This window comes from Pongo abelii, chromosome 10 (genome assembly GCF_028885655.2).
Source record: "Pongo abelii isolate AG06213 chromosome 10, NHGRI_mPonAbe1-v2.0_pri, whole genome shotgun sequence".
Classification (NCBI taxonomy): domain Eukaryota; kingdom Metazoa; phylum Chordata; class Mammalia; order Primates; family Hominidae; genus Pongo; species Pongo abelii.
Window position 1 is genome coordinate 95,141,500 of NC_071995.2, and position 14,366 is coordinate 95,155,865.

Consider the following 14,366-nt stretch of genomic DNA (forward strand, 5'->3'; position numbering starts at 1 on the left):
GGTTTCTCTGAAGCTGATTAATTTAAAAGTTCTCAATAGATATTAAAGTTTGCCATAAGGCCACTTTAATAAAAAATGATGTCACAGAGTAATGGGCAAACAGTTCAGTGCAATAGAATAGAGAGTCCAGGAATGGCCCCTAAGTCTACAGAAGAAATTAATATATGACAAAGGTAGCAATTTGATTCATTGAGAAAATGATAGTGTATTATAATAGTTTATTTAATGAAAGGTGCTGGTATAACTTGACTGTTCATCTGAAAGTAAACAAAGCCAGAACCTTGTCTCATGCCATAAACAAAATGAAGTCTAGACGGATTGAAGGATATTTATATGGCCTTGGAGTCAGGGGACACTTTCTTTGATAAGCCACAAAATTCAAAAGATAAACAGGGAGTTATCGGGGGCGGGGGGGGTTCCAAGATGGCCGAATAGGAACAGCTCCAGTCTACAGCTCCCAGTGTGAGCAACGCAGAAGATGGGTGATTTCTGCATTTCCAACTGAGGTACCGGGTTCATCTCACTGGGGCTTGTCGGACAGCAGGTGCAGGACAGTGGGTGCAGCCCACCGAGGATGAGCCGAAGCAGGGCGAGGCATCGCCTCACCTGGGAAGCACAAGGGGTCAGGGAATTCCGTTTCCTAGCCAAGGGAAGCTGTGACAGACGGCACCTGGAAAATCGGGTCACTCCCACCCTAATACTGCGCTTTTCCAACAGTCTTAGCAAACGTCACACCAGGAGATTATATCCCGCACCTGGCTCGGAGGATCCCATGCCCACAGAGCCTCACTCATTGCTAGCACAGCAGTCTGAGATTGAGCTGCAAGGTGGCAGCGAGGCTGGGGGAGGGGCACCCACCATTGCTGAGGCTTGAGTAGATAAAGCGGCTGGGAAGCTCGAACTGGGTGGAGCCCACCACAGCTTAAGGAGGCCTGCCTGCCTCTGCAGACTCCACCTCTGGGGGCAGGGCATAGCCGAACAAAAGGCAGCAGAAACCTCTGCAGACTTAAATGTCCCTGTCTGACAGTTTTGAAGAGAGTAGCATGGAGTTTGAGATCTGAGAATGGACAGACTGCCTGCTCTGACTTTCGAGTAGCCTAACTGGGAGGCACCCCCCAGTAGGGGCAGAGTGACACCTCATATGGCTGGGTACCCCTCTGAGACGAAGCTTCCAGAGGAACGATCAGGCAGCAACATTTGCTGTTCAGCAATATTTGCTGTTCTGCAGCCTCTGCTGCTGATACCCAGGCAAACAGGGTCTGGAGTGGACCTTCAGCAAACTCCAACAGACCTGCAGCTGAGGGTCCTGACTGTTAAAAGGAAAACCAACAAACAGAAAGGACATCCACACCAAAACCCCATCTGTGTATCACCATCATCAAAGACCAAAGTTAGATAAAACCACAAAGATGGGGAAAAACAGAGCAGAAAAGCTGAAAATTATAAAAATCCGAGTGCCTCTCTCCCTCCAAAGGAACACAGCTCCTCGCCAGCAATGAAACAAAGCTGGACAGAGAATGACTTTGACGAGCTGAGAGAAGAAGGCTTCAGATGATCAAACTTCTCCAAGCTAAAGGAGGAAGTTCGAACCCATCGCAAAGAAGCTAAAAACCTTGAAAAAAGATTAGACGAATGGCTTATTAGAATAACTAATGTAGAGAAGTCCTTAAATGACCTGTTGAAGCTGAAAACCATGGCACGAGAACTATGTGATGAATGCACAAGCTTTAGTAGCCGATTCGATCAACTGGAAGAAAGGGTATCAGTGATTGAAGATCAAATGAATGAAATGAAGTGAGAAGAGAAGTTTAGAGAAAAAAGAGTAAAAAGAAATGAACAAAGCCTCCAAGAAATATGGGACTATGTGAAAAGACCAAATCTACATCTGTTTGGTGTACCTGAAAGTAATGGGGAGAATGGAACCAAGTTGGAAAACACTGCAGGATATTATCCAGGAGAACTTCCCCAACCTAGCAAGGCAGGCCAACATTCAAATTCAGGGTTACAGAGAACGCCACAAAGATACTCCTCGAGAAGAGCAACTCCAAGACACATAATTGTCAGATTCACCAAAGTTGAAATGAAGGAAAAAATGCTAAGGGCAGCCAGAGAGAAAGGTCAGGTTACCCACAAAGGGAAGCCCATCAGACTAACAGCAGATCTCTCAGCAGAAACTCTACAAGCCAGAAGAGAGTGGGGGCCGATATTCAACATTCTTAAAGAAAAGAATTTTCAACCCAGAATTTCATATCCAGCCAAACTAAGCTTCATAAGTGAAGGAAAAATAAAATACTTTACAGACAAGCAAACGCTGAGAGATTTTGTCACCACCAGGCCTTCCCTACAAGAGCTCCTGAAGGGAGCACTAAACATGGAAAGGAACAACCGATACCAGCCACTGCAAAAACATGCCAAATTGTAAAGACCATCGATGCTAGGAAGAAACTGCATCAACTAACAAGTAAAATAACCAGCTAACATCATAATGACAGGATCAAATTCACACATAACAATATTAACCTTAAATGTAAATGGGCTAAATGCTCCAATTAAAAGACACAAACTGGCAAGTTGGATAAAGAGTCAAGACCCATCAGTGTGCTGTATTCAGGAGACCCATCTCACATGCAGAGACACACATAGGCTCAAAATAAAGGGATGGAGGAAGATCTACTAAGCAAATGGAAAACATAAAAAGGAAGGCGTTGCAATCCTAGTCTCTAATAAAACAGATTTTAAACCAACAAAGATCAAAAGAGACGAAGAAGACCATTACATAATGGTAAAGGGATCATTCAACAAGAAGAGCTAACTATCCTAAATATATATGCACCCAATACAGGAGCACCCATATTCATAAAGCAAGTCCTCAGAGACCTACAAAGAGACTTAGACTCCCACATAATAATAATGGGAGACTTTAACACCACACTGTCAACTTTAGACAGATCAATGAGACAGAAAGTTAAAAAGGATATACAGGAATTGAACTCAGCTCTGCACCAAGCAGACCTAATAGACATCTACAGAATTCTCCACCCCAAATCAACAGAATATACATTCTTCTCAGCACCACATTGCACTTATTCCAAAATTGATCACATAGTTGGAAGTAAAGCACTCCTCAGCAAATGTAAAAGAACAGAAATTATAACAATTGTTTCTGAGACCACAGTGCAATCAAACTAGAACTCAGGATTAAGAAACTCACTCAAAACTGCTCAACTACATGGAAACTGAACAACCTGCTCCTGAATGACTACTTGGTACATAACGAAATGAAGGCAGAAATCAAGATGTTTTTTGAAACCAATGAGAACATAGACACAACATAGCAGAATCTCTGGGACACATTTAAGGCAGTGTGTAGAGGGAAATTTATAGTTCTAAATGCGCACAAGAGAAAGCAGGAAAGATCTAAAATTGACACCCTAACATCACAATTAAAAGAACTAGAGAAGCAACAGCAAACACATTCAAAAGCTAGCAGGAGCAAGGAATAACTAAGATCAGAGCAGAACTGAAGGAGATAGAGACACAAAAAAACCTTCAAAAAATCAAAGAATCCAGGAGCTGGTTTTTTGAAAAGATCAACACAATTGATAGACTGCTAGCAAGACTAATAAAGAAGAAAACAGAGAAGAATCAAGTAGACGCAATAAAAAATGATAAAGGGGACATCACCACCAATCCCACAGAAATACAAACTATCAGCAGAGAATAGTATAAACACCTATATTATGCAAATAAACTAGAAAATCTAGAAGAAATGTATAAATTCCTGGACACATACACCCTCCCAAGACTAAGCCAGGAAGAAGTTGAATCCCTGAACAGACCAATAACAGGCTCTGAAATTGAGGCAATAATTAATAGCCTACCAACCAAAAAAAGTCCAGGACCAGACAGATTCACAGCCGAATTCTACTAGAGGTACAAGGAGGAGCTGGTACCATTCCTTCTGAAACTATTCCAATCAATAGAAAAAGAGGGATTCCTCCCTAACTGATTTTATGAGGCCAGCATCATCCTGATACCAAAGCCTGGCAGAGACACAACAAAAAAAGAGAATTTTAGACCAACATCCCTGATGAACATCAGTGTGAAAATCCTCAATAAAATACTGGCAAACCGAATCCAGTAGTGCATCAAAAAGCCTATCCACCATGATCAAGTGGGCTTCATCCCTGGGATGCAAGCCTGGTTCAACATATGCAAATCAATAAACGTAATCCAGCATATAAATAGAACCAAAGACAAAAACCACATGATTATCTCAATAGATGCAGAAAAGGCCTTCGACAAAATTCAACATCCCTTCATGCTAAAAACTCTCAATAAATTAGGTATTTATGGGACGTATCTTAAAATAATAAGAGCTATTTATGACAAACCTACAGCCAATATCATACTGAATGGGCAAAAACTGGAAGCATTCCCTTTGAAAACTGGCACAAAACAGGGATGCCCTCTCTCACCACTCCTATTCAACATAGTGTTGGAAGTTTTGGCCAGGGCAATCAGGCAGGAGAAAGAAATAAAGGGTATTCAATTAGGAAAAGAGGAAGTCAAATTGTCCCTGTTTGCAGATGACATGATTGTATATTTAGAAAACCTCATCATCTCAGCCCAAAATCTCCTTAAGCTGATAGGCAACTTCAGCAAAGTCTCAGGATACAAAATCAATGTGCAAAAATCACAAGTGTTCTTATACATCAATAACAGACAAACAGAGAGCCAAATCATGAGTGAACTCCCATTCACAATTGCTTCAAAGAGAATAAAATACCTAGGAATCCAACTTACAAGGGATGTGAAGGACTTCTTCAAGGAGAACTACAAACTACTGCTCAACGAAATAGAAGAGGACACAACAAATGGAAGAACATTCCGTGCTCATGGATAGGAAGAATCAATATCGTGAAAATGGCCATACTGCCCAAGGTAATTTATAGATTCAATGCCATCCCCATTAAGCTACCAATGACTTTCTTCATAGAATTGGAAAAACCTAGTTTAAAATTCATATGGAACCAAAAAAGAGCCTGCATTGCCAAGACAATCCTAAACCAAAAGAACAAAGCTGGAGGCATCACACTACCTGACTTCAAACTATACTACAAGGCTACAGTAACCAAAACAGCATGGTACTGGAACCAAAACAGAGATATAGACCAATGGAACAGAACAGAGCCCTCAGAAATAATACCACACCATACAACCATATGATCTTTGACAAACCTGACAAAAACAAGAAATGGGGAAAGGATTCCCTATTTAATAAATGGTGCTGGGAAAACTGGCTAGCCATATGTAGAAATCTGAAACTGGATCACTTCCTTACACCTTATACAAAAATTAATTCAAGATGGATTAAAGACTTAAATGTTAGACCTAAAACCATAAAAACCCTAGAAGGAAACCTAGGCAATACCATTCAGGACATAGGCATGGGCAAGGACTTCATGTCTAAAACACCAAAAGCAATGGCAACAAAAGCCAAAATTAACAAATGGGATCTAATTAAACTAAAGAGCTTCTGCATAGCAAAAGAAACTACCATCAGAGTGAATAGGCAACCTACAGAATGGGAGAAAATTTTTGCAATCGACTTATCTGACAAAGGGCTAATATCCAGAATCTACAAAGAACTCAAACAAATTTACAAGAAAAAAACAAACAACCCCATCAGCAAGTGGGTGAAGGATATGAACAGACACTTCTCAAAAGAAGATATTTATGCAGCCAAAAGACACATGAAAAAATGCTCATCACTGGCCATCAGAGAAATGCAAATCAAAACTACAATGAGATACCATCTCACACCAGTTAGAATGGCGATCATTTAAAAGTCAGGAAACAAGAGGTGCTGGAGAGGATGTGGAGAAATAGGAACACTTTTACACAGTTGGTGGGACTGTAAACTAGTTCAACCATTGTGGAAGTCAGTGTGGTGATTCCTCAGGGATCTAGAACTCGAAATACCATTTGACCCAGCCATGCCATTACTGGATATATACCCAAAGGATTATAAATCATGCTGTTATAAAGACACATGCACACGTATGTTTATTGCGGCACTATTCACAATAGCAAAGACTCGGAACCAACCCAAATGTCCATCAATAATAGACTGGATTAAGAAAATGTGGCACATATATACCATGGAATACTATGCAGCCATAAAAAATGATGAGTTCATGACCTTTGTGGGGACATGGATGAAGCTGGAAACTATCATTCTCAGCAAATTATCACAAGGACAAAAAACCAAACACTGCATGTTCTCACTCATAGGTGGGAATTGAACAATTAGAACACATGGACGCAGGAAGGGGAACATCACACACTGGGGCCTGTTGTGGGTTGGTGGGATGGGGGAGGGATAGCATTAGGAGATATATCTAATGTAAATGACGAGTTAATGGGTGCAGCACACCAACATGGCACATATATACATATGTAACAAACCTGCATGTTGTGCACATGTACCCTAGAACTTAAAGTGTAAAAAAAAAAGTTAAACAGAAAAAGATAATTAGATTACATGATGATTAAAACATTTTTATGGCAAGACACTATAAGCAAAGCTGAAAGGCAAATATTAGGTTGGGAAAATATATGAAGGCATAGGATTATTCCACTCCAGGGAGTAATCAGTTAGAAAATATGGAATAATTTTAGAGTTTGATAAAATAATCAAATTTATCTTTAATATGGAGGATATAATGCAATATTTCAGTTGCCTTAAAAGGTTGAGCAATGGACAGGTACCAGGTGATAAATGGCCATCTTGTAAGGTCAGGGAGGTGCCATTTTTATATATATATATGTATATATATTCCTTCCCTGCATGAGAAGTAACAGTTGTTATTTATTGATATGGTTTGGCTGTCTCCCCACCCAAATCTCATCTTGAATTGTAGCTCCCATAATTCACACATGTCGTAGGAGGGACCTGGTGGGAAGTAATTGAATCATGGGGCGGGTCTTTCCCATGCTGTTCTCATGATAGTGAATAAGTCTCATGAGATCCGATGGTTTTATAAAGGGGGTTCCCCTACACAGGCCCTCTTGCTTGCCACCATGTAAGACGTGACTTTGCCCCTCACTCACCTTCAGCCGTGATTGTGAGGCCTCCCCAGCCCTGTGAAATTGTGAGTCAATTAAACCTCTTTCCTTTATAAATTACCCCATCTTGGATATGTCTTTGTTATAAGTGTGAGAACAAACTGATACACTTGTCTTAAATACTAACATACTCAACAGAATATATGTACATATAACAAATTCACACAAACTTATTTATACTCCTAGTTGCCCTAAGGGGCTCACAGTGAGTGTGTCCCCTTCTTTGACCCTTCCCTACAGCAGAATATATGCAAATCAGATTGCTGGCCAGGGCAGCTTTTCTGAAGTTGATGCTAGAGCCAAGGTTTTAATGGCAAGGTGAAGCTGTATAAACAAGGTGCAGACAGCTGTTCTGGGAAATGGCTCAGCTGTGGGAAGACATGAAGTCCTGTAACACAATGGTGACTGTCAGATTTTATATTGGCTCAATATTTTGTAAGATTAAAGTACAAGGAGATGAATGGTGGAAGATTACTTTAGAAAGGTAGGTAAGGGCCAGAATAGATAAGGCCAAAGAACTGGTATTAGGGGATGTGAGAGAGGCTAAATAGGCCTCTTCCCCTTATGACTACAGTGCACACTTCCCCTAGGGTTGATGGGGAATCTGCCAAAAACAGCTTCTATCTAGCCTAGTCCTCTAGCAGAATGTCTTGTAAATCACTTAGTGATATACATGCTCCTTAAGACATCATGAGGTCAGTAATTGTGCCATTTCCTATAGAAAGCAACTCAAGATAAGAAGTGGTGGTGATGTGGCCTTTACAAATGACTTTTTAAATATGGATTTTTTGAAAGGAATTGTTTTCTTAATAGTTAACTCACTGTATCAGAAGGTATATGGCTATGTGGCCCAGAGATGTGGGAAGTTTATTATTGATGAGATCCCATTATTAGTCCTTTACTTAAAATAGTTGAATTATGCATCTTTAGTTGCACTCAATGTGTTAATACGATCTGGAGGTAAACTTACAGTTTTCTTAAAATAAAAGGGGGATTCTTAGACTGAAAACTCTATGGGGCTTTTGAATTTATGGAAAATGATGCATTATGCTTGAAAATAGACAAGAATGCCCAACAGAGATAATTAATAAATATTTTAAATTAGATTCTTCGTTCATGGAGGGAATATGACCTGGCAGTAATGATTATAAATTATGGGAAAAAAATGTTGGACATCACACCAGGATGCAAGTCTCTGTTTGATGGTGGTAATGAACAAGAAGAAATGCCAGAGGAGGTAATTGTTTTTGTTTCTCATTTTTAAACCTATGTTTAGTTTGCGTCTTTTAGGGGTAATGTAGTATTATTAAACATATTAGAAAATTGATAAGTTTTACATTAGTTATATTTACATATAAGTAAAGTATTATAGTAAAGAGCTTTTGGGTTTTGTTTGTTTTTTTTTTTAGTTATAGTCAAGAAAATGAAAAAGGAATCTCTGCTAGCATACTGCATAGTCCCCATCACCAGTCCCGACCATCAGTTAATGATGATAGAGAGCTTCTTACACCCAGTTGGACATTGGACTTAAAAGCTCTCTAAAGTCTCTTCCAAATCTAAGATTTTATTGTTCTGGGTGGATCATTGAATGTAGCAAATACATGTCAGAGTTTTTTTACTTTGTGTTCAAAGTAGATTTCTGAAACTCATTGTGACACCTGCATTCTCTTCTTTATGAGACTGCTAATTTTTGAGATGAACTTTTAATATCTGCCTTCCAAGCATGAGTCTTACAAGAACTTATGCTTATTGCCTTTCCTTGAAACTATGTAGTTTTGTAGATCAAGTTTTGAAATGTTACTTAGTTCACTGGCCTGCCTGCCTGCCTGCCTGCCTTCTTTCCTTCCTTCCTTCCTTCCTTTCTTCCTTGCTTCCTTCCTTCCTTCCCTCCTTCCCTCCCTCCCTCTCTCTCTCTCTCTTTCTTTCTCTCTCTCTCCCTCTCTCTCTCTCTTTCTTTCTTTCTTCCTTTCGAGATACAGTCTCACTCTATAGTCTAAGCTGGAGTGCAGTGATGCAATCTTGGCTCACCGCAGCCTCCGCCTCCTGGGTTCAAGTGATTCTTCTGCCTCAGCCTCTGAGTAGCTAGGATTATAGGTGTATGACACCACACCTGGCTAATTTTTGTATTTTTAGTAGAGATGGGGTTTCACCATGTTGGCCAGGCTGGTCCTGAACTCCTGACCTCAGGTGGTCCTCCCACCTTGGCCTCCCAAAGTTCTGGGATTACAGGCGTGAGCCACAGTGCCTGGCCAGTTCATTGGGTTTCTGAGGGCACTAGAAATTACTTGAAGTCCCTTCCATGGCTTGGGTGGGAGTGGAGACTCTCATCCCTGACTCTGTCTAAGTTAGAGTAGCTCCATTTCTGTCTCTGTGATATCTTGAATTTCCAAGTAAGCATTTGTTTGCCAAAAAAACTTTTAAAAATCACCACTGTTTTACTGGATGACTTTTTAAGCTATAATACTTTTTTTTTTTCCTAGTTGGAAGGATGTTTTGTCTAGAGGGATTTTTGATTAAGCTGGAAGCAATATGAGGGTTTTTTTGTTTGTTTGTTTTTGTGCCATGCAGTGTCTACTCTCAGAGTCTATCAGCCCCTTTATGTCACTCAGGCCTTGACTCAGGGCCTTCCACATCATGGTAGGACAGGCCTCATGTCTCTCTCCTTGAAGCTTACAGTCCAGCAGAAGGTTGTGATTCTTCCATCCAAGATTGTAGAGATTGTTAATTTATAGGAGTCAGAAATTATTAGAGCTACTCAAGGTTCCTTTAAGCCTAAAGGGGCTTGGAAGGTTTTTTTTGAACAAGATACATTAACAGGTCAGTTCTCAGGCTCCAACAGAAAACATGATAGTGAGCCTGAGTGGGCAGACAGGCTGATTCTTAATCCACTAATTACTGATCCCCTTAAGTTTCAATGAAAGGCAAAGTAACAAAGGCAATTAGCTTAGTTGTAAAGAAGCTCCTTCTGGGAAAAAGAAAGGGAAAAAAGAATAAAGGGATACATTTCTGAGGGCAGGCTGGGAATTGTCTTTTCAAGATTTTTAGAGACATATCCTCAGCTGCTTTGAGAATGCAGGTTTTGGAGGCGGCTGGCTAGGTAGGTGGAAGTTACTGGGAGAAAGGGAGAGGGAAAAGAAGCAGCATTTTGGTCAGTCTCCATGAAACACAGCACTATGTCTACATTTAATTAGAGCACAATAACTGTTATTATTCATTGTTGTTAATTAATATCGTTATGTAGATCAGTTTTATCTACCAAGTATGAAAGTATGAAAACATAATTTAAAGAATGTTGTTTGAAAATGACAGTTGTTGCAACACGTTAAAGTACATTTTGACGTTTAACCAATGTTTCTAGGATTCTTCTAAGAAGTCTTTAAAGACTAAGAAGCCACAGCAGATACTACTGCCTGAAAAGATAAATGAACAGCTGGCCTTGTTGGAGACACACCTACTCAAACTGACAAAGCAATGTAATCATTTGTTTTCTGTATACTTCCATTTAGCATTAAGTTTTTTAAAATGAGAAAATATTTTGTTCAAAGGATTAAGATGAGATTAGCATTTGGTAAACCCTTTAACGTTTACACAGTGCTTTTATATCATTAATCCTAACAATACCCTGTTAATAAGGGATTGCTAACCACTTTTTACAGATGTGGCTCATAAAGATTAAGTGATTTACTTAGGATTACATAGCTGGCTTGGACTTGAGCCTGTGTCTTCTGACTCTAAAGCAAGTTTTCTCAACCTCGACACTATTAGCATTTTGGGCCAGGTAGTTCTTTGTTGTGGGGGACTGTCCTTGGCACTGTATGATATTGAGTAGCATCCCTGGCCTTTACTCACAGAAGCACAGCACACCACCCCCTAGTTGTGACAACCATCTGGGTATCCTTGGTGGGAGAGTGGGAGGGGGTGTGACACAGAAATCACCGCTTTGAAGTCAGAAATGCAACTGAGAAATAAAGGAATAGTGTGAGTGTTGTTAATATATAAGTGGTTTGAACCAATGCCTTCCAGAGTAGAAAGCAGAGTGAAAGATTAGTTTAATTTTAGGTCGTTGTACTGTAGTAATTTCATAATAAACCAATGTGTTAATGCAATGATTGGTATTTTGGAGTTTGCAGCCTGGAAGGCTACTTGGGAAATTGAGTTAGTTTCTGGTGATGATTAGTATTGTCACATTTTTAAAAAGCAGGTACTTCAAATCTTCTAGAACAAGAGAGTATCCAAATTTGAGCCTTAAACCAAGTACGAGGCTCTACTTTTGCCCCATGGCCTTTGGGGATGAGGCTACACTTGTAGAATTCCATGTCCCTACCTCATCTCTCCTACTGTGTGCCTCTGTTCTATCTTGTGGGCTTCGCTGACTTGGATCTCTCTCTTTTGATATGTTCCATGCCTGTTTCAAGCATGGATTTATGAATTGAACTAAGTATTTGATTATTCCCATAATTAGTTAACCTAGCTTTGGGAAAGCTGTAATCATCTTATTATATATATAAAGTATAATTCCTTAAAGTATACAGTGTTCTAGAAATGTGAATTATTTATTTTCATAATATCAGTAAAAATATTTTACCAAGAAGCACAATGAGCTATAACTAGCTAAATAGTAAATTCTCCCTGGTTGTCTAATGGTTAGGAAAAGAATAGTAAATTCAAAAACAATAATAAAATGATAGTTTTGTACAGTGTTTTCTGTGTGCCAGTCACTATTTTACAAAATATACTCTTTTTATAAAATATACACATTAAAACTCATGCAACCTGTATATATAAGAGCCATAAGAAGGTACTATTATTATCTCCATTATAAAGATAAGGAAACTGAGGCACAGAGAAGCTAAATAACTTTCCAAGGTTTCATAACTAAAAAATGTCATAGTTAGAATTTGAACCCAGCCAGTCTGGCTCCAGTGACTGTGTTATACTTTACTGCCTTTTAAAGATAATTTTGCTAAAATGGGGTAAATGTAATTGGTAGATTTCTGAGTCTTGGGTTTGCTGATATATGACAGCTGTTGAAAAAGAGAGAATCATGCCTTGGAAACTCTTTACCTATTTGGTGGTGGACCCCTTAGCTTTTAGGGGGAAAAGTGAAGCAAATAATTTCATCAGATTATTTTTATTTCCAAAATGTAATGCTATAATTGCTATTTTAAGGCACATAATTTAGAATAAATACTTTAATGTTTTCCTGTTTTGTCATCTCTTTTAAAGAATTGTTATTGTGAATTACTCAAAAAATTTGTATTTTGGGTTACTAAACCGAACATACTTTTGAATTTTTTAACCTTAGATGTTACATCTGAACTCTCAGGAGGAGAGGACCCTATATTTCTTTATCCTGTAGTTTTGAATTGGTCGGTCAAAGGTGCCGTGAAAGAAGGTAGGTGAACTGGATGCGTATATGCTGTTCACTCGATTTATCACTGAAGAGAATTAATTCTGTGGATTTTGTTTCTGTTGTCTGCTTGAAGATTTCACCTGTTTTAGGCAGAATATTTTGAATTCTTACCCACTCAGAATAATGCAGAATCCTGATTGCCAAGTAATGAAAGAGACCTAAAGAGGTACCTGATTTAAAGTCTGGAAAGACAGAATCTTCATGGTGGCTTATTTTGGTAGTGAATGGTATTATTATGAATCTTACAAAAACTAGGGCATTGAAAAACGTATTAGTGGCTGGGCACAGAAGCTCATGCCTCTAATCTCAGCACTTTGGGAGGCCAAGGCAGGCAGATCACCTGAGGTCAGGAGTTTGAGACCAGCCTGGGCAACATGGTGAAGCCCTGTCTCTACTAAAAATACAAAAATTATCCAGGTGTTGGGTGGTGGGTGCCTGTAATCCCAGCTTCTCAGGAGACTGAGGCAGGAGAATCACTTGAACCTGGGAGGCAGAGGTTGCAGTGAGCTGAGATCGTGCCACTACACTCCAGCCTGGGCGACAGAGTGAGGCTCTGTCTCAAAAAGCAACAACAAAAAAAAGAAAAATGTATTAGTGAATTTCAAGTTTAGCTAATGAGAAATGGCAACATAATTGATTAATACAGAGTGAAATATAATAAAAATTAGGATCACTAGTTATGATAATTATCAATAATTTTTTTCCCCAGTTAGTCATACATTAGAAGTGACCTTAATGAAATCTTTCTCAATGCTGAGATATTTAGAAAATAAATTTAATATAGACTGTAAAGGATTCGTTGATATTAGAAAAACAATAGTTCACACCACATTTATTCCTATATACTTTTTAAAATGGAGAAATCTAAAAAGCAGATTAATAAACTTGCCTGTTGGAACAAAATGACTGCTAGCACTGGCAACCCTTCAGTACTAATAATTGAGTATATTGGTAACTATATATGAACTTCCTTGTTATTACAGTTATGAAATTTAAGCAAAAACCAAGATTTCTGGAATTCTTTACACAAGTTATGCTAAAATGCATGAATGAGGAAAAATTTCACCTTATGGTAGAAGTAACAACTCCTGTCCATGACTTCTTGAAAAGGTACTTGCAGTTATCAGTGTTATACATGTTAATAACTTTAAAAAATGAATATCATTGTCAGTTTTAAGAAATATAAGGTAGAAGAAAAAGAGAGTGGAGTATATACAGTTAAAACCACTGCCTAAGAGATAGTGAAAATTCATGTCTGTGTAAATAAATAACTAAAAGTAAAAATATATATACAATGTACTCACAAATGAGAATAGAGCATGTTTAGGTCTTTAGCTGGAAACAGATTAAGTCTTTTGCTATTGAGTCAGGATGGATAATAATATCTCTAGGCCATCAGTTCTTTCTCACACAAGGTTTTGGCTCCAGTTTTGGTCATTTACCACGTGTTTGTAATTCTTCTATGGTAACAAATAGAGCCATTTCTTGGGGTTTCCATTTGTATATGTGAAGAGGGAGTTCCTCAAATAAAAGCAGTAAACCTTAAAGCTGCCCCTCCTATTCTCTAAGCCTGAATGATTCTCTTTGCTCCTAAATAAAATGATAGTGCTTCACACCAATTATGAGAGATGCCAAATGAATCCAAGTTTTCTTTTATCAACTGAGAGTGGGATTTTCTTCACTGGGCGTTGATCTGTCCATCCCATTTTAATAAAAGTAAACATCAGTAACATGAAACCTGTTTTTGAAATGGCAACAAAAGAGAAGCATTCCCTTAAAAACATACAGAAAGATATTCTTCCTAAAATAGGTACTTCATTTA

The 14,366-nt window shown here is 38.8% G+C and overlaps 1 protein-coding gene across 3 annotated transcripts in view; it reads left to right on the forward strand.

Annotated features, from left to right (window-relative positions):
* The window catches only part of CFAP54 (cilia and flagella associated protein 54), a 386,240-nt gene that overhangs the window by 127,726 nt on the left and 244,148 nt on the right, over nucleotides 1–14,366 (forward strand). For all 3 annotated transcript variants that reach the window (XM_054527528.1, XM_063712226.1, XM_063712225.1), the window contains 4 exons: nucleotides 8,237–8,368; nucleotides 10,490–10,604; nucleotides 12,437–12,526; nucleotides 13,528–13,654. In XM_054527528.1, coding sequence (XP_054383503.1) covers nucleotides 8,237–8,368; nucleotides 10,490–10,604; nucleotides 12,437–12,526; nucleotides 13,528–13,654 — 464 coding nt within the window. The remainder of the gene's footprint in view (nucleotides 1–8,236; nucleotides 8,369–10,489; nucleotides 10,605–12,436; nucleotides 12,527–13,527; nucleotides 13,655–14,366) is intronic.